This window comes from Sinocyclocheilus anshuiensis, unplaced genomic scaffold, assembly GCF_001515605.1.
Source record: "Sinocyclocheilus anshuiensis isolate Anshui unplaced genomic scaffold, SAMN03320099.WGS_v1.1 scaffold1241, whole genome shotgun sequence".
In the NCBI taxonomy this organism is placed as follows: Eukaryota; Metazoa; Chordata; class Actinopteri; order Cypriniformes; family Cyprinidae; genus Sinocyclocheilus; species Sinocyclocheilus anshuiensis.
Window position 1 is genome coordinate 635984 of NW_015549644.1, and position 20602 is coordinate 656585.

Here is a 20602-nt window from a genome sequence, read left to right on the forward strand (position 1 = left end):
GAACAGATTTGGAGAAATTTAGCATCACAGCACTTGCTCACCAAGTGATCCTCTGCAGTGAATGGGTGCCGTCAGAATGAGAGTCCAGACAGCTGATAAAAACATCACAATAATCCACAAGTAATCCACACGACTCCAGTCTATCAATTAACGTCTTGTGAAGTGAAAAGCTGTGTTTGTAAGAAACAAATCCATCAAAGCATTCTAAATTTAAACAGTTGCTCCAATGAAAAAAAATAAATAAATTACTTGTGGATTATTGTTATGTTTTTATCAGCTGTTTGGACTCTCATTCTGACGGCACCCATTCACTGCAGAGGATCCATTGGTGAGCAAGTGATATAATGCAAAATTTCTGCAAATCTGTTCCGATGAAGAAACAAACTCATCTACATCTTGAAAGAAATTAATCTTGATTTTTGGGGGAACTATTCCTTTAAGCCCTGTTTGTTGGTCCGTCAGAGCTCCATTCAGAGATTGCTCCATGCCAGTCCTCCTCACTGGCGCAGATGGTGCAAATCTGAATTCGCAAAGGTCAGCCTGGTAGTTTCTCATTGACACATAGTGGAGAAAGCCCCATCAGCTCGGCAAACTCGTGACCCTGATCCTCCCAAGCACAACGCACCCTCTGAGCCCTGCCTTATGTCATATATGCGTATGAATAGAGCCGCTTGTAGTATAAACCATCGGGCTGAGATGAGCGTGACATGCGATATGCTGTTGTTTTTACATACGTATGTCTGTACACCTTGTGTATGCATTCATGTATCTCAGTGTGCTCCCATGTGCCCGAGCAGACACACACACACATGCGCACGCTCTCCTCCAGACACACAAAGACCCCCCGGGGCGGCCCGCTCTCCTGGTTTCAGTCCGGTGAGGGACGTGTGTGTCAGCAGGAGATGGAGGGTAGAAGAGGGTTTAAGAGGGTAATGGCAAACCAAAGTCAGTCATTCACCCACACATTCACCATCCACCCGCTGCTCTCTCCAGGACGCCCGCTCAGTCCCAGCCATTGTCCTTGATCATGTGGGCGAGCTCGATAATGAACTTGCCTTCCTTGTACTTCTGACTGCTCTCAAAGGCATGTTCCTGGGGGCAGGAGGAAAGCGAGAAACGATATTGACTGAAAGACAAACTTGGATGTGAAACTTGTCATCATTTATAGGTCAGTAATATACTGTCCATGATAAGAAAAGAATATTTAAAAAAGAATTTTAATTTCATATAGTTGAGATTTTTTTTTGACGCCATTTTCAAGAAAAGTTACAATTTAATTACTCTAAAAATGTCATGTGGTGTAACCATCAAATAAAAGTAATAACAATATTTTCATTCCACCATACATTTGAGCGTATACATGTGTCAGACTCTGTTCCATGTTTTGTCTGTGTCTTGCTCCCCAGGTGTTCCTTTCCCATGTTTAATTTGTCCCAGGTGTTCCCCATGATGGTTCATGGATCCCAGGTGTGTCTCGTCATCCCCTCCTCCTGTGTGTATTTAAAGTGTTCCCAGTCCCTAGTTCTCTGTCCGCTGTGAACGTCTTCGTGTGAACGTCTTCCTGTGTTCGTCTCCCTTGGTTCCTTGGTGCAAATAAAGTCTTGTCAACATATTCTCCAGCGTCTCCTCGTCCCTCGTGTGTGTGTGCAACGTGACAACATGTTAATCATTATTTTCAAAAAAAGTTTTTTAAATATATTTTTCAAGGCAAATTTTTGTTTTTCAAATATCATGAATTATTAAATTAAAATATTATTATGTTTTATGGAGAGTCGCAGCACATGACATTTTTACAACCTGAACTTGCCTTGCCCTATCATAAAAAGGTCAAATTATGTCAAGTATGTCTGTAGGTGTTATGTTATTTGGTAACACTTTACAATAAGGTTCCATTTGTTAACTATATTTAATGCATTAAATAACATTAACAATGAGCAATATATTTGTTGCAATATTTATTATCTTTGTTAATATTAGTTAATAAAAACACAACTGTTCATTGTTAGTTCATGTTAGCTCAGGTCCATTAAATAACATTAACAGATATGATTTATTATTTTAATTATGTATGAGTAAATGTTGAAATCAACATTAACTACAATTAATAAATACTTTAGAAGTTTATTTATGTTAACTAATCTAGTTAAGTAACGTGGAACCTTATTGTAAAGAGTTACCTTTTATTTTTTCCTGCATGTTGGTTGGACCACGATTTTAATTAAAAAAAAATTAACAAGAAATAATAACATATAATGAGGACCGTTTTATCTCTGACATCTATTACGTTATTCCTCATCACCAAAATATAAACATTTTAATTCAGAAAAAAACAACAAAAAAACATGCTTATCATAGAAGCGATGTATTCAAGTCATGTATTTATAAATTGCATTTTAATGTATTTTTGAATAAATTATTAGGTAGGACAAACAAGTTTCACTAATGCATTTAAGATCCTGTTTGTCTTTTCTTTTTATAGCTGATGGATGCAGGCAGCAGGGAACACTCATCAGATTTCTGGAGAAGGGCACTGGGTCAAACTTCCCTGCTACTCTGAAACGCCTGCATTCATACTGACACAAATATCTGATGTGCTTATAAATAACCAGGCCACTATGGGAACCTATACTTGTTTGTGTGCTTATTGGTGTTTGCATCGGTCAAGACTCCATGTCAAGGGCGACCAGAAATCCACTAGTACTGAAAAAACAATTGGCATGCGGCACAGCTGCTGATTAAAAATGGACGCCATGCAAGGAATGTGTCCTGCTAAGACAAGCCTTTATGAGCAAGCTTTAACTCGCAAAGCCGTGCATATTAACATCGTGCTATTATCTCAAAGTGTCTGTGTCTTGCTCGGTCAATGCAAGCACATTCAGTTTCTTCAGGTAAATAAGGCTCCAAGTAGGTCATTTGTTAAGCACAGGTCTTGTTAGTGTCTATGGAAAACCTGAAAGGATAGTTCATCCAAAAATGAAAATTCTGTCTTCATTTACTCATTCTCATCTATGTATGACTTTCTTTCTTCAGTGGGGTCCAACATTTTTGGACCCCAATGACTTCATTATATGGACAAACACAGTTAAAACATTATTCAAAACATCTTCTTTTCTCCACCGAAGTCAATTTATTTTCATTTTTGGGTGAACTAATGTCCAATAATGTAAGCTACAGCATCTTACCAAAACAGTCATAATTTAGTTGTACATCACCATCTTCCACCGCCTCTCTGATCAAGACTTTGTTTTTGCAACCGTACCTTTAAGACTACTCTATGTAAATGACCTGTGCTATGATGTGACGTCACTTTTATCTACATGTACTCGAACTTTCCATGTGTTGTGAGTGTTTTCTTACATATTTCCACCCCAGTGTGGTTTTGCAGTTTTCGCAGTAGATGTCTGCCACTGCATGAAGGCCCGTGAGCAGAACCCTCTCCTCTGCAGGGCCACATCCTACGTTCACCCTGACGAAACCAGTGAGACACAGTCACGCACAGCAAGCTACAATTAGGTATAAGGTTCGTGGAAGCGTAGTAGACATGAACAGAGTTTATACACTAAGATTCAAAAGCTTGAGGTCAGGAGTTTTTTTTTTTTTTTTAAAGAAATTAATACCATTTTATTCCATTAAATTGATTAAGACTTACATTGCCACAAAATATTAGAATGATTTCTGAAGGCTCATGTGACACCGAAGACTGGAGTAATGTTTGCCATCAAAGGAATAAATTACATTTTAAAATATATTCAAATAGAAAACAGTTATTTTACATTTTAATAATATTTCACAATATTACCATTTTCTCTGTATTTTTAATCAGATAAATGCAGCTTTGGTGAGCAGAAGAGACTTCTTTCAAAAACACGACCCCAAAATTTTGAATAGTAGTGTGTATAACATACCACTTCCATATCAAACTCCTTCTAATACCAGAAATATACAATCAAATACCTGTATAAAAACAACTTACACAGAGTTGAACAGATATGCTCTGCCCTGACTTCCTTGAAAGGACTAAAAGAAAAAAAAAAACGCATTCCTTAGAGAATTGCATTTAATATCACATTCAAATGTTAATCTGAAACCTCAGTATCTGTACTAAAGAGTAGCCTTTCATCCGAGCAGAACTGATGTGACATTAAACAGCATGTGTTGATCTTCTGATCTATGAGCTTCATATGCTTAACAAGCATGTTTGTTCGTGTCCTGTTCCTGCACATGTTGTCAGGTCGTTAATTCTCGGCTCATTAATTACCTTGGAGATGAGCTCGTCATGGTTGGCGAGGTGTGCTCTGCAGTGGATACAGCTGTAGGTACGGTGGCAGCTGGGCAGGTACGCCTGGAAAGTTTTGGAGCGCGTCATGGTGACCATGGGCCGGGTCGGCGGGCGGTGCAAGAAGGGGCTGCCGGCCCAGGTCGGCTCACAAGGGAAGCACCGCAACACACAGGTGAGGGCCGTGGTGGGGCGGGGTGGGAGGTAGACACCTGCACACACACACACACACACACACACACACACACACACACACACAGGATGTCCTGGGGTGAGTATCACAGCTGTTGCATTGCACTGTTTGTTTGAGCGACCTCTGAGTCAACCAGTTTGAGTTTGGGACGGGACTATCTGTTGAACAAGGTTATATTACTATTGCTCAAACATAGCACTTTGGTAAGGTTAGGAACCAAGAACCAGTTCTTATTCAGAATCTATAACACTACTGAATTTACAGTGTGAATCATACAATTCCTGAAATAAATAATCTTATAAGAAGGAGCTTTTTAGTTAAAATGTAAACATACAGTGCAGCCATTGTAGTCCAAATGATTACCTAACAAATGACTCTGGTTCTTTTAAGTAAATCAAATACATACAGCTTACAACCACCAAGACTTAAAGCAGTGTAGTTATTGATTGATTGCTCATATGACAACATGTAGTTAAATATACATATGAATAGTTTTGTCAGTAGTATTTTATCAAATAAATGAATCATTGATATATGTTACCACCTTTTTTGTTTGTTTAGTTTTGGTTTGGCTATTTGAAATATAATTATTGAATTTAATTTATGTTGCCCGTAATGCCTGATAAAGTAGTGTTTATAGGCACAGTGCTGCTTTGTTTACAGTGGTTACCAGGGAAACAGCTCTATTTCTGCTGTTCGATAAGCGCCACCTGCTGACAGAGTGTGTATTTACATTTTCATTCTGCCGGTCTGCTGCTTTGTTCAGAACAATGCAAAAATCAGACAAAATTTTTTTTGTAAATCTTAACCAGTAGATGGAAAACAAGCTAATGTGCATTCCAGAAATCTCAACACTTCAGATAATAAGGAAGCCTATGTAGAATTGTTTATGGAGCAGATAAAATGCATATAATTTAGCAATTTGAATCATCCTTTTCTTAAAAAATTATTTTTAAAGGCTGAGATGTGAGGTTCATAAATTCTATTAAAACTTTTTTTTTGTCAAAACTTTATTTGAACATGTAGTGCATGTTAGTAGATAACTTATGTTGTAAGTCACCCAACTTATATTCTTTATTTGTTTAAAATGCGTTGGTTTTCGACATTAAAACTTGATTAAATTATCTCAGTGTGTGTTGAGTACTTTTTGAAGATTTCCAGCACATTTTAAAGTCCCCATGAAATCAAAATTAAAGTTTTTTGGGTGTTAGTATCAATATGTTAGTCTTAAGGTTATCTATAAGGCAGTGTGCTCCAAAACAGTGACAAAATTCGCATTTAGAAGATATAAGCATTCAAAGCTTGCAGTTCGTCACTTCCGCCAAAACGGTCGATGACGCTCAATGATTTTTTGACGTCACATCGTACTTCAGCTTCTCATCAAACTTTCTGTCCAATCAAATGCTCTCTAGAATCCGAAGCGCCCGCCCCCTACACTATAAAATAGACGCTGAAGCCGCAGCTGAAATCGGTCACTTGTCCACAGAATTAGTATTTTCTGTACAGTGAATGGCACGTAGTGCACTATATAGGGGACAGGGAACGATTCAAACAGTGTAAATATGCTTTCCATTGAGGAAAAAAAGAAGTCTGGATTCGCGCTGTCACGCTAACCACCGCACCGCACACACACTCTGCTCCGGGCCAGAGACACGATAGCACGGAGCAGATCACATGCGCGAGTCGGCGCAGACCACAAAATGTATCGGAGCTATTTGAATTCTACACAGAATGCTATATTTTATAGCAATATGGATGAGATTGTGGCTGGCATACCCTGTCAAATGCGGCTTTACGGAGCTCAACGGCTCTGAACGGCTCTAGCCCAAGCTGTGATATAAATGAACGAACGCTATTTTTATAAAAGGGGCGGGGCTGCTTGATATGTCCCGCCCTGTCTTCCTGTTTCAGTTAAAATGACGTCAACACATAGAGTAACGCTGCGTGTTTCTAAGCATTTCAGGGGACCTTTAACAATACTGTGATAATACTGATAACTGTGATCATTTTGGTCACTAATCGTGATATTACATTTTCATGCCATTTTAACTCTAATAACAATAGCTATGTTAAATAATTCGGCAAAATGTTTTAAAATTGATAAAAAACAAATTGAAGTAAACATGCAAATGTGCCATTAAATGATTGAAATTTACTTAAAATCTCAGGGGGTACTTAAAGTAAATAATTAAAAAACCCCTGCCATAAACATTGCCCTATCCCGCTCATATGGTATTAGTTTTATTTGTGCAGGTCTTAAAAAGGGTCATAAAAGCCTTAATTTTTTTTATCTGCATATACCCTGTAAATAGTGAAATAAAACTCCTTCCTTGATATTTGTGATTTTAAAATTCAAATTCAAGATTGACATTTCGACTCTTATTCAATTTTCTATATATAAAAAAATTGTCTTTTTTATGTGGGCTAGTTAAATTTATTTTGGGCTACCAAAATCTGAAGAGTGCCTGCCCGAAGGGCTACCCTAGGCTTGTTAAGAGCAAACTGGAAACATTCAATTTCTTAAAACTTTCTCTAAACTTTGGTGTATAACTTATCCCCATAGACTGTATAAAAACATGGACGTAGTGTCCGTGACGTCACCCGTAGGTTCCTGAAGAGGTTTTTGAAGCTCAAAGTGGGCAGGGGGAGGTTGCCGCTTGCTTATCCCGCACAATTGACACTATATCAACGATGCCTCAAATTCAATGTTGTTTTTGTTAACTAAAACTAAAACTGTTAAAATAATTTCTGTTAAATGCTGAAATAAAATAAAATTTAAATATTCGATGAAAAATGTAAAAAACTACTAACTGAACTAACTGAAATAAAGTTGAAGTACTAAAATTACATTAAATATTAGAATCAAGAAACATTAAAGATTAATATAAATATTAAAAAAACAAAAGCTAATAAAAACAACAACAGCACATAATAAACACACTAAAAAATATGAAAATAAAAGCTAATTATTCAAAACATTAATGAATGCTATAGTAGTATATAAATAATACTGCTTAATTGTGTGGCTTGTTGAAGGAAGGTGTGCTATTACTTTTTTAATAAAAGAGATATAGATGTAGAATAATATTTAATATAGATATCTAGATTCTTTGGTGTAGGCTCTTTACACCCACAACACCCTAACATCATGGTGGCCATTTCTGCATGATCAAACCCTCTTTCCATTTTGTTCAATAGTTGTGCAGATATTGCACACTTCACCTTTAAGAATGTCCAGTGGTTAGAAAGTGTGTTTGCATGCACCAGTCTGATGCTTTATTGTCATGTTACTCCTTCAGTCAGAGGGCTTTGTTGAGGCAGGGGTGAGCCTGTCTTAAGAGTCCAGAGCAAAAAGCAGCTCTTATGTTCTGTCCATTGTTTCCCCGCCAAAGCGTGGGGTTGGAGAATAAAGAGTCTACTGACAGATCGAAGCACTTTCCCACACAAACACACAACCGTCTGCTGGGGCAAACACACACCCGTACTGCAACACGTCCACAAATAAACTCTCTAGCATTCTGGTGACCCGCTCTCACCCCAGTTCCACACCCTGACCTGTGCGGGTATTTTAGGACCCCGCGAGTTTGCTCAGAACACGATGCTGAAAGACCCCGTGGTGTTTCCTTACAGTTTACTGCAAACCAAACGATGCATTTTGTGACACTGGTATGATAACTACATAATAGATGAGATAATGGATTTCTCTTTCTCTCACAGAAGCTTTGGGAGAGACTAAGTGGCTTTTATTTGTTCAAAGTTAATACTGGTTCCATCTCAATATTATATTTAAACTGAAATGTAAGCTATTTTGTATGAAAACGTGTGTGTGTGTGTGTGTGTGTGTGTGTGTGTTCACTACTCACTGCTGTGTGTGTGCAGTTGGATGGGATAAATGCAGAGCACAAATTCCAAGTATGGGACACAATCCTTGGCTACATGTCACATCACTTTCACTTATTTTATTCACACAGCTGCTAATTGAATCCAGGTACTGTATTGTCATAACAGACAGATCAATAAAAGCGAAGGGAGAGAGTCTCGGTATGGTTTCCTCATGCAGACAAAAACACATCAGATGAGCTCTGATCCGTGAACGCTGATGAAGCTTCAGGCACGACCAATTCAAATACTGATCACTGAAGCAACACTTAAACTGTGGTACAGATCACAAAGCTGGACACAAGCTAGATGGAAAGCAGCACATCTTATAAAGATGCTTTATAGTAATTTTATCAAGTGTATAGGTATAGTTCACACTAAAATGGAAATGCTGTCATCATTTATTCCTCCTCATGTTGTTCGAAACCTGTATGACTTTATTTATTCTGTGGAGCATTAAAGAAGATATTTTGAAGTTAAATCACTTCCACAGAATAAAGAAAGTCATACAGGTTTAGAACTATTATTTAAACTAAGATGAGGGCAAACGATTCAATAGGATTGTTCTGAGTGTTTTTTTAGGTCTGCAATGCTCAACATACTGTAGTACTAACACTACTAAGAACATAAATACCAGCATTAAAGGAATAATTCACCTATAAATGAAAATAAATTGGTCAGAATTTATTAACTCTCATGTCCTTCCAAACCCATATGCTGTTATTTTTCCATGGAACAACATTTTTTTAAATAAATTTTACAAAGCTCTTTCCTAATGACAGTTCGTACTGACCAGCGGCCGGTTTCATTAACTGCTTAGACTGCTTAAATTAATCATCTATCATTTTTCTTTAAGAATGCTCATAACTTTTTTATGTCAGTTACATAAAAATGTAGTTTGGTCAAATTTGAATCCTAAAAGTAAGACTGATTGACTACTGGTCAAACTAGGGTTGCCATGTCTGTGGTTTTACAGCGGAATTGGGCTACTTTTACACTGTTGCCGCAAGTTATTAGACTTAGTTATTAGACAAGTTAGACCGGGGAAAAATGTGATTGGGCTAGTTTTGAATATCAAACGGGCTGATTTTGTTTCACAGACCTGGTAACCCAGGGTCAAACTAGCTCTTAAGTCACAAGCTGCGTCCAAAGTAACGTTGCCTAGCAGGTACTACCATTTGGTTTAAAACTTACTTCACTACCATTAATAAAAACACATTCTATATAGTATGAATGAAATCCAGATAAACATTATCCGCCATGTCATCAATTGTCACATGACCTACCAGCTACTATTCACAACTCCTCTCCTGTGGCCTCATGGGATAGTAAAGTGTCCATCGAATGCATACTACTTTTCGCCTACTGTTTTTCGAAAACTTTGAATGAATTTGGACAAACTCATTTCACTCTTTTCGCATACTATATAGTATGGAAGTAGGCATATTTAGATGCAGCAACAGTCTTAACATAATGGCAAAAAAAAAGACAAAAAGCACCATTAAAATGTAGTCCCAATAACGTGTGTGCTATATTCCAAGTCTTCTGAAGCCATACTCTTTGTTTTATGGAAAGAGTTGCATGAGGATGTTTACTTCTGCATTCCATGGAAAAAATACCAGCATTTATGTCTTTTTTTTGGGGTGGTGAACAGTACCTTTAATTTTGTTAATTTGCCCCTTACTGTCTCCTGCTAAGTGCTCTGATGCATGTGTTGTGACAGAGGGGCTGTAGCACTCATCACTTTGAGGCCTGTGTAACATAAGGACCTTCCTTATGTAACCCGAAACAGCACTGATGGGGATAACCGCAGCTATAGAAAAGAGGGGAAAATGTGTGTCCTTGTGCGGCATCCCATCCTTCACTGGCTGTCCACCCTCTAGCGTCTTATTTTGTGATGCATTAACTGTAATTACTTTGAGTCAGGATTTCTAATCTGCATCTCTGAGATGATTTTTGCAACCTCCTCCCCACAACTATACTTTTATAATTTGGGGAAATGGTGCAATACGATGTTACGTCATAGCAAAATTATTAAACATCCCTTATAATTTCCTGAGTGGGTCATGAAAATTAAAATGTTCTGCTTTTTGTGATTATCCATTTCTGAGGGCTTGTATTTGCATTCATAAATGCAGTTTATTATGCATGGAGTGTCACAGTATAGTACAGTAGCTCAAGACCATGCAGGAAATACTATTGAAAAACGTAATCTCTGCAGACCGGATTGAATTTGACAGCGTTTCAGAAATTACTCGTCAGCATTTAAGCTCTCCGAATTTGATGGTGTAAGAGTGAAAGAGCTTGTTGAATATAAAACAGTTATCGATTCTTATTATTGTTTTATGTAATAACTCACTGTTTGAGTGCTGTGCTGTACTAAACCTCAGACAGTATGTGGGACTGGATTTCAGCCACACTGCACTACTGGCACTGTTTCCTCATGGCAGCCCAAGCATGCTTTCAAATTTGACCCCTGAGAACAGAACCATAAACAGCATTTTAAATGAATTTTTTGAGCCAATTACAACATACTACAGCAAATCAACACTAAAAATAACTCAACCTACTACACAATGCTGCAGTATAACTGTCATCACGTACTATTAATTCAGACCCATCAATGCTGTCTAGTTAGGGATCTTACTAGGTTTTGAAACAGACAATATAATATAAGTCCTTTATAGCCAAAAAGTCCATAAAAAGTGTCAAATCTGTGTGGTCATGAAGTGTAATGTTATAGTGGTGTGGGTCAGTTATACTAAATATTCTATTAAATGTCCTTTTATTTTTCGGAATATTCAATCAAAAAATTCTAAATATCAAATATGTTCTGGGTTATGCTATTCTATCAAATAATCAATTCTGTTTATACTGAAAATTCTATTGAAATTTGATTTAAAAATGTTCTACATAAATGTCTAAAATTTGTGCATAAAAACTGTATTCAGTTGTAGTAAATAATATTAGATAACATTCAATCAAAAAATTCTAAATATCAAAATATTTTGGTTATGCTGTTCTATCAAATAATCAAATCTGTTTATACTCAATATTCTATTGAAATTTGATTTTAAAAATGCTTTACGTGAATATATAAAATTTGTGCATAAAAATTGTATTCAGTTCTATTAAATTATACATCTTATTTATGATGAATATTCTATAACATTTTATTACATATTCTCATATTCATATTCTAAATATAGAATGCTCCACGAAATATTCTAAGTATTGAATGTTACTGAATGTTGATAATAAATTCATAATTAAAATATTCTATATATATATATATATATATATATATATGAGGTCTGTAATCAAATCCAATACTGCAATGTTTATCTCGCGGAGAACTCAGACATGACGCAGACTGGATAAAGTGCACACTAATGCTGCTCTAAATGCAGAAATGTCTTAATTTATGACTGATAACACTTACATGTCATGCAAACAGAGCGATTAAGGAGATCACAGTCAGAAATGATCCATGTGCCACTGCTGTTGCTGCAGTGATGCTGATGCTGCTGGTGGAAGTGACATCGGAGGTGTTAGACAAACAAGCATCAGCAGCACCACTGCGGACCTGCAGCACATCACACCATCCAGCATCTCCAGCACAACTATAATGCAACACTGTCATCATGACCTGATGCTCTCACACAGCTCACTGCCGATAGCAGTTCTCACAATTGACATAACGCAGGTGACTGTAGCAAACTTTCATATTTGACCACTCGTTAAAAATGTCTAGCTTTTACCTTTGAAAAGGAGAAATCGAGGTTGTGAGATAGTGGCACGTGCTCCTCTTCCGTGAAAGTCAAGCAGGATTCACGGTAAACTTTGCGTGTGCATTCCGATCGTGACAAATTCCCTCTCCCGCTTCTCTCGCGGTCAGTGTGGACGTGGTGCATGTAAACCAAGTTTTGTCTGGGCACGATCTCACTGTACATCACCTACAACGCGAATGACAACTGTTTCCACCAATCACTGAAAGGCAAACGCATAGCAACATTACGTTGATGGGTCAGAACGTGAAAAAAACAACCAATCATAATTTAGGCTGGTATGTAACCTGCAGAGCTAACTGAGTTTAGGCAGAATTTACCGTCCAAAAAAAAAAAAACTATTTTGTTCGTTCTGTATTGATTTTACTTTGGGGTTGAAGGTACAATCTACTTCGTTGTGTTCATTCTGTGATGAAATTGTTTTAAGGGCTTACCAAATATGTAGCCTAAGTATATTCTTTATTTTATAAGCTTTTTAAACAACATCTTGAAGTTCTTCAACACTAAACTCATTAGGAAATAGCAAGAAGGCATATATAATCGATGGCAAGTAATTAAATGTAAGGTTGAAGACGATTTCATGTTCCATACATTATTTATATTATGTTATGTCGTAGTATAGCCTATGTGTGTAATGATATACGTTCACAAACAGTGCTTATATTTCATACATGTCTGATTGGTTAGAGCAGTAATCTTCACTGTTTTTTTTCATGAGAGCAGCACTTATAGGACAAAGTTAATAGGAGAGCCACTTTTACTGCAAAGTATCAAAAGTTACATCCAGTCATAAATAGTCTGCTTCTCAATCTGTCATCCCTGAACATACAATATGCAATGCAATACAAAGGGGTTTATTTTTTAAAAGTTATTTATTGAAAGTTATTTGCTTCTACATTAGCCCATCATGTATCAAACCATCCAAGAGCACATTCGGCGTTAAGAGCTGGAAAGATCGCCAAAACAACTCATGTGGGCAGAGCAAGTTTAAATATCTTTCTAGTCTATATTTCCATCTTGTAATTCCGCTGTTTTGGGTATTTTTAAATATAAATTATTTGTAATAGAGCAGACACTGACTGTTGTTCGTGTAGCCTATTTATGTTCTCATTTAGCGAGACAGCAGACGCTGAAAACACTGCGCGCTTCAGTAGGCTATGTGTGTAGTAACCGAAACCGTGCGTCTGTGCCATTCATTCATAAAGAGACACGCAGGATTCTTTAAATGGTATTTTTGCAGCTTAATATTTACAGATACCAGTCAATATTGCGATTTGATTTAAGTGTAATGTACGGTGGCAGAGAAGTGCAAAGCAAATCACAAATCTGAAAACAAAATAACAAATTACAAATGCAAATGCAAGTCTAAAAAACTAAATAACAATTCAGAAAACACAACAACAATTCAGAAAACATTATAACAAGTCAGGCTGACTGGACGAGACATCTGTCAATCAACCTATACAGGAAGAACCAGCCGAAGAACAGCAGAGTCGTGGTTGTCATTGTGTTTTCTGACTTGTTATAATGTTTTCTGAATTGTTGTTGTGCTTTCTGAATTGTTATTTTGTTTTTTAGACTTGCATTTGCGTTTGTAATTTGTTATTTTGTTTTCAGAATTGTGATTTGTTTTGCACTTCTTTGTTACCGTAGTAATGACCTACTTTTGATTTATTCGCCCAAACTTTGACAAATTCCGTGACATTCGGCATTATACAGTGAATTCTGTTTTTAAGACTGGATTCCGCGATTCCGTTCGCGTTTTCCGCATCGCAGAAATCATAGGGCCATAATTATAATGGGTTCTATTGTCTTTTGTCACGTCGCAAGACAGGTTTTTTTTTAATGGCTTAGTTATAGCCTTGCTTGTTTTTAATGTTTTTATTAAATATCTGTATTGAGCATATCATCGCATAGACAGGTTTTTTTTAATGGCTTAGTTATAGCCTTGCTTGTTTTTAATGTTTTTATTAAATATCTGTATTGAGCATATCATCGCATTATTTACTGCCATCTGCCATGCGAGCCACAAATTAAAGCATGGCGAGCCGCGCAATGAGTAACACTGGGTTAGAGCAAGTTTTAGTTATTATCATAGAGCGCCCCCTTCTGGCCAATGCGTTTTGTTTTTTGTGCTCCAGTTAATGTCACTTTCATGTACCGGGGTTGATTTTTAAAGTAACAAATTTGTGTCCACTGTTAAACTTTTAAACTATGGCAATTTGGAATGTGTGCTTGAAGAGATATTGTAAAAGTCCACAGGCCCAAAAGAGTTTTATGGGGTTTTTAATTGCTTTGATAGCCCATAAAAACACAAAGGTAAAACATAGTCTGTTTAAATTCATTTATAAAATATATTTAATGGCAGTTTATTCACAAATACAAACAGAAATGTGCTGCTGATACCAAATATCCTCTATAATAACTAATCTTTGAATTACAGTACTATCATTTACATTTAAAACTGTGCACTGAATTCATACACAACCAATGAAAGTAGCTTGGAGAAAATATGAACTAGAAAATTAAACACAGCACAAAGCTAAGAGTTACTGCATCCATATACACTTCACAAAAGGGGGGAAACATCTGAACTCCACAAATGCTTGATTATCCAAAGTCTTAAGATCACCTCCATTCAGGAGTGAGTTACTGTCATGCCAATTCTGAATGCATTGTTTTTCATAGGAATTCCTTAAATGAGTGAGAAAATGTTTCTGTTTACCTTTCCCTCTCAATACAGCAAAACTGTAAAACCACCAACATTTTTAAGTTAACATCTTTTCCTGTTATTGCAAACGTACATTCAAAAGTCACATGACCACTATATACCACACTTGTTTGTAACCCAGTTACACTCCAGCACAACTTCATTCATCAGTGTATAATATACACAACCCGTCAAAAGCTTGGACACACTTGACTGACATTGTTTTTCATGATCACAAAACCTTTTGACCTAAAGGCTATTGCTTGAATACTTGAAATTGGTTTTAAAGATAAATAAAAAGTTTCCCTATGCATAATATTGTTCACTAATTTGACCTATATGTATTTTATTATTATATATGGATGAGTTGGAGCGGATATTAAAGGAAAAGCAGAAATAGGTTTTGAAGCAGCTCAAATATGAGTTTTCACTTGTATAAGATGTTTTTTAATCGTACATAGCTACCATACTTCTATTGGTGTTTTATTTTATAGTCTTGATTGTTATGTTGACATAGTAATAATGAAGATTGAGTTGGTGTGTCAAAACGTCTGACTGGTATATTAAACTACACTTAACAGTTCAAGCAACAGTGAGGCATCTTCTAAGCCACAACTTATCTCAAAATTGACAATCTCTTACTGACAAAATAAACAAATTTACAAAAACAAAATATACACATGACAGTAAACATAAAAATCTAATACCTTCTAATTATTGGTTTCTCAACAATTCCACAGTACACCCCCCTGAAACTAGTATTTATTTTTAGTGTCTTGGAAAAACTTAAGTGGCTTCGGTCTCGTCATTTAGACAATTAACTCTTTAGTGAGTTCAGTGTTATTGCAGAAACTGATGCACTGTAATAAAACAATCAACTGCAAGTCAATGATACAATGAAAGTGCCTGTAGAGTAAAAGTCACAGAAATGTCATGACGATCATGACATCACCCCTACATGATTGATATTTCATCATAACCTCAGCTTCTTATGAATCCTCCAGCTTTTTATGGATAGTGTATTGCTATGAACTTGAAGCTACAGAAGGATTTCAAGACATCCTGTATGCTCTAAAATGGCTCTGATGCTGATTGCAGATGAATGCAAAACTGATAGCTGCCACACCTACTCATACACATAAACATCAAAGAATGTTGGGTAATTAAAAGGCGCATTTAGAGGCCAAAGATCAGTGGAATAGCTAATTGATCATTTACTTTGGCCGACAAGTCTTATTTAGTGTAGCTGTTTTTCTCCATAAACTCCTTTAGCTTGGTGGGATAGTCTGTCATAATCCCTGTAGCCCCAAGGTCAAAGGCACGTTTGAAGTCCTCCTCGTCGTTCAACACCCAGACATACACCTGCGGTTGGAAAGGAAAAAACAAAGACCAGTGGAAAAGTCCCATGATGACGTTCCAGTCAAGAGCGAAATTCCATTCAAAGCTCCTGCCATCTGCTCATGCACATCATAGCACTCAAAGCAATGCTTACCCATCAAGTACATGTGGTGTATGACCTAAATCTCATTTGGAGTACTCACTTGTATTCCTCTGCTTGTCAGATGATCGAATAATGCTGTTCTCATGAGGAGCCTGAAAATACATCCATATTATAATTCCTGCATATTTACGACTCTAGTAAGTATTAGAATAACATGGGCTAAGCGTAAGCCTTTTAATGCTTGTAATTACTTTCATCACTAAGGCCAGAATGTGCAAAATCGCTAAAGCAGGCAGTTAACTGCTTTCCCATAAGAAACACATAAAGCGTGTTAAGTAAATATTTAGGTAAAAGGTTTATTGAGGCCAGATTGCACATAAACTTACGTGTCTGCCAGCCATGTTATGAAACGCTGACTCCGTTTCTGATGCTCAGGATCTTTGAGTCTGCAAGAGACAAAATTTGTATCACTTTTCAGATTTTCAACTAAATCTTTAGAGAAAATGTCTAGCAGAGCACTAGTTCTGTGAGCATACAAAGTTCATCTGCTGAGTCTGAATCTACGAAGGACCAAATCTAAAGTTTTTTTTGTTTTTTTTTAATACTGGAAGAAGAAAAAATATAGGAGCATGTATGTGTGACTAAAATGCATATGTTCCTCACTTGGAAATGACTGAAGGCATGGGAATCTCTAGGAACTGTTCCTTAAGCGGGACGAAGGGCAGGAGGCCTGTGTAGAAAAGACCAAGCAACAGCAGCACTCTGTGCAAACTGAAAAAGACTGGGATTTGTGGGTTCTACAAAACAAATAGAAAAGCTTCAGACATTGACATTTTGCATACTTCGGACAATTTATTGTTCAATTATGTTGTTTACTAATAACCAGTGTTATTAACCACCTCTTTGTAACATTTCTTAATGATTTTGTTGCTGGAGTTTCCCCAGACGGTCAGATGTTCCCTGTTGTATTGGACAACCAGCTCGGACACCTGACAGAAAAAAGGTAAAACTCTATTTTGCATCTGTTGAACTCGTCTCACCAACCTGATTCATTTTAGTGGTGACATGCACAGACAGACAATTCGAGGAAAAGAAATATGAGCAGGACAGCAGGGCCCCTACAAACCTTCTTGATGAGAATGTCATTGTTGACCTTGATGTCGATGTTTACAGGGGTGTTTGGGAAGGATTCAAACACGTCTCTTAGCAGAGGGATGCGTTTGTCATCTCCTCCTTCACAGTAGCACTCTGAAACACATCAGGAATAATTTAATAGTTGGACATAAATGTCTTAGTTACCATTAAATGTATACAAATCATATTTGAAACATGTATACAGAGGCTGAAAAAATGCGTGGGCATCTGTTTTGGATTTCAATTGAGTAAAAAGATTAACTGAAATTTGATTGAAAAGAACTGAAAAGTTGAAAAAATGAATTTCATAATAGAAGTGCATGCTATAATGGGGCATGCACTTCTGTACAAAGGCATTCACAAGATCAATATTACATTTGATTAATGACAAAAAATAGCTCAGAAATTTTTTCTTATTCATTTGACATTATGGCATTTACATATAACTTATTTAATGTTTTTCAAATACTACAACTTTGTTTCCAGGATTCAATTACACTATAAAAAATAAATAAATTAATTAAAACAATTTTAAATAAAAATGATTAGAGCACATTTTACAAGAAAATACCGTTTCAGTATTTCTACTTAAAATTTAATGATTAATTCAATTTGTTATTTCTTTGTAATTATTCATCAAACTTACTAGCAATTTATGAGCGAAGCCATTTTTTTTCAGTGTAGATTTTCAGTCCCAGACTTTTAATGTAGTCTTAGTTTTTGACTTCACTGTAGCATATTAGCAACGCTACAGGCACATTGGCTTGATTATACCTTAAATCAAACTTGTTGAACATTACCTGGACTGAACACTCACCTCGTTTGAAAGTCACCCCAAGCTTACAAAGGTAAGGTGGAAGATCCTAAGAAGACAAACACACAAACACTTTCAGAATACAGCATATACTTACATACTGACATAAGAGTTTTAGCACTACTATGAATTAGTCATGGCTTGAAACATTTGGACTGTGAATACAGGATGTTTGAAGTTTCTCCACTCACAGCGTAAGCCACATCAGAAATGTACGCGTTAATGCCAGTCGACCGCTTTAGGTTGGAATCGTGCAACACCACCACCTGCTCATCCTTGGTCAAATGACAGTCCAGTTCCAACATGTCAGTGCCCAGTTGAACAGCGCTGAGGAAGAAGAGGATGTGCATCAGATGAGTTAAGGAAGCATCTGTCCATAAATCATGAAGATTTTCATCCAGATCCTCGTAAAATTTACAATTTTGTCATCAACTGATAATGCCACTTGGATGAATGATGAAAAATTTAGAGAAGCACTTCAGATGCTACAGAATTCGTCAAGATCAAGTATACAAAGTTAACTAAGCATGTTACTAACTAAGCACTCATCAATGCAAATCCAAGCAATAAACAGCGGCCCATTTAGAAACTCACTGCCTGAAGGCTGCCATTGTGTTCTCCAAGTTCTCACCAGCTCCTGGAGATGAAGAAAAACAGTAAGAACCAGGACAAAATGCATTTTATAGCAATGCTTGGTATTTGCTTTTGGTAGTCAACTAACTACTTCAGGTGGTGTTTATGTTAAGACTGTATGTAGCTTCTACAGTATTCTAGGGTTCACAGTCCACACTCCAGTGTGTAGTCAATAAAGTCAATGATGAACCCTCTGAACCAACACTGGCCCAAAATGAAGGGATTATGAAATATGACCTAAAGATAAAAACAGGCTTTTCATTATATAAAAGACAAAAATGTTCTAAGTGGATGACTTCAGGCTACAGTCAGCAATTTATGAATGTAACCCTGTAAGAGACATTCACTGACTGCGTTTCTGAGCTTCAAGTCAGCATTTTATACATCACAACTCATTAGGTTTTTATTGAACTGCAAGGAAAAACAGTGACTGGTAAATGACGAAAAGCCTCGGCCTGCTGTAGATTTGATGTAACTCGTGAAAGCAGCGTTGGTCACTCACCGCCGCGGTGTGAGATGTGTCTGCTCCGGAAGGCTTCTTTCTTTCGCCGGTGCAGCAGTGACGGATATTTAAGCAATAATGCCGAAGTGAGCACATATCCGGTAACCGTGGATATAACATAAACCGCGGCGCTCATTTTGACTTTTATCAGACGGACAAATAAGTCAGTCCTGTAAAGCCACGTATATAACTACAACTCATTGAAAAGTGACGTGAAACGCGACAGTCTCTGCAGAAGTCAACACACCAGCCGGTATCATCCAGCACCGCTGGCCAGCCGCCGCTGCCGCACTGTAACAGCGATCAGAAGACAGCCGACTGAAGCTTTAAGGCAAGAACATGCAGTTGTCAGTCAGATTAGATCCTCCTTTATTTGCATCGTCATGCAGTTCTCTGTAAACCCACCCATGGGCTTGCAGTCCAATGTTACTTGACAGGCCACCCCCCTGCGCAGTTTACATATTGCTCGGGTCAATAATAATAATACAACAGTCGCAGGAACGCGCATGCGCACTACAAGCGTTTGATGACGCGAGTGAACGCAAGAGGATGCTCATGGACAAATATGAAATATCTGAAGTCCTTCATGTCAAAACCATTACGCTTTAAACAAACACATTTCTTTTACAACAAATGGCCAGTGAAAGAAGATGATTAAAGGGATAGTTCACCCAAAAATGAAAATTCTGTTATCATTACCTTACGAAAATTAACCATGGTTTTACTACAAAAAAAAAAAAAACATAAACCATGGTAACTATAAATTAACCATGGTTTTGCTACACTAACCTAACAATGGAATTTGTAGTAAAAATGTGGTTATACGAATGGTAATCAATACGCCAAAAAAACACAGTTAGGCTACTACATTTTTACTATAATAAAACCATACTTGCATAGTTGCTCCAAACCTAGGAAATTATTTCTTCTGCTGAACACAAAAGAAGATATTTTGAAGATTGTTTGTAAGCAAACAGTTGATGGTAGCCATTGACTTATGAATGGAAGAAAAATATTATGGAAGTCAATGGCTACCGTCAACTGTTTGCTTTCTTCCACAAAAGATCATTTGAAACAATCTTCAAATGATCTTTTGTGTTCAACAGAAAGGGGAAAGTCATTTGGAACAACATGAGGTTGAGTAATTGATGACAAATTTCATTTTTGGGTGAACTATGCCTTTAAATATATGAATCCCCACAAAAAAAAAAAAAAAAAAAAAAATTACAAAA

At 36.9% G+C, this 20602-nt stretch overlaps 2 protein-coding genes across 3 annotated transcripts; both read right to left on the bottom strand.

Moving 5' to 3' along the window:
* Positions 1-410: 410 nt before the first annotated feature.
* Positions 411-12314, bottom strand: LOC107659943 (protein yippee-like 2). 2 transcript variants are annotated; one of them, XM_016449059.1, is made up of 5 exons: positions 12110-12314; positions 4259-4488; positions 3974-4017; positions 3358-3466; positions 411-1092 (listed from the first exon to the last, which is right to left on the bottom strand). In XM_016449059.1, the coding sequence occupies exons 2-5, from the start codon at positions 4373-4375 to the stop codon at positions 1003-1005; spliced, it is 360 nt and encodes a 119-aa protein (XP_016304545.1). In that variant the 5' UTR covers positions 4376-4488; positions 12110-12314; the 3' UTR covers positions 411-1002. The 2 variants fall into 2 exon arrangements, with proteins under 2 accessions (XP_016304545.1, XP_016304544.1); XM_016449058.1 differs by lacking the exon at positions 12110-12314 and adding an exon at positions 11791-11884.
* Positions 12315-14487: 2173 nt separating this feature from the next.
* Positions 14488-19852, bottom strand: LOC107659934 (glycerophosphodiester phosphodiesterase domain-containing protein 1-like). The gene is made up of 11 exons (XM_016449046.1): positions 19776-19852; positions 19371-19694; positions 18830-18872; positions 18427-18562; positions 18239-18284; positions 17414-17535; positions 17187-17276; positions 16951-17084; positions 16674-16733; positions 16388-16439; positions 14488-16208 (listed from the first exon to the last, which is right to left on the bottom strand). Exons 2-11 carry the CDS (start codon positions 19504-19506, stop codon positions 16080-16082), a joined length of 948 nt encoding a protein of 315 aa, XP_016304532.1. The 5' UTR covers positions 19507-19694; positions 19776-19852; the 3' UTR covers positions 14488-16079.
* Positions 19853-20602: the final 750 nt, after the last annotated feature.

Excerpts from the sequence above, each read along its gene's own strand:
- LOC107659943 (XM_016449058.1), bottom strand. Across the intron at positions 3,467-3,973 it reads GCATATCTGTTCAACTCTGT|GGTGAACGTAGGATGTGGCC; the intron begins GTAAGTTGTTTT and ends TGGTTTCGTCAG. Across the intron at positions 1,093-3,357 it reads CCACACTGGGGTGGAAATAT|GAACATGCCTTTGAGAGCAG; the intron begins GTAAGAAAACAC and ends TCCTGCCCCCAG.
- LOC107659934 (XM_016449046.1), bottom strand. The coding sequence starts at position 19,506 with ATGAGCGCCGCGGTTTATGTTATATCCACGGTTACCGGATATGTGCTC. Across the intron at positions 18,285-18,426 it reads TTTCTGATGTGGCTTACGCT|GATCTTCCACCTTACCTTTG; the intron begins GTGAGTGGAGAA and ends TTGTCTTCTTAG. Across the intron at positions 17,536-18,238 it reads TGGGGTGACTTTCAAACGAG|AGTGCTACTGTGAAGGAGGA; the intron begins GTGAGTGTTCAG and ends GATGTGTTTCAG.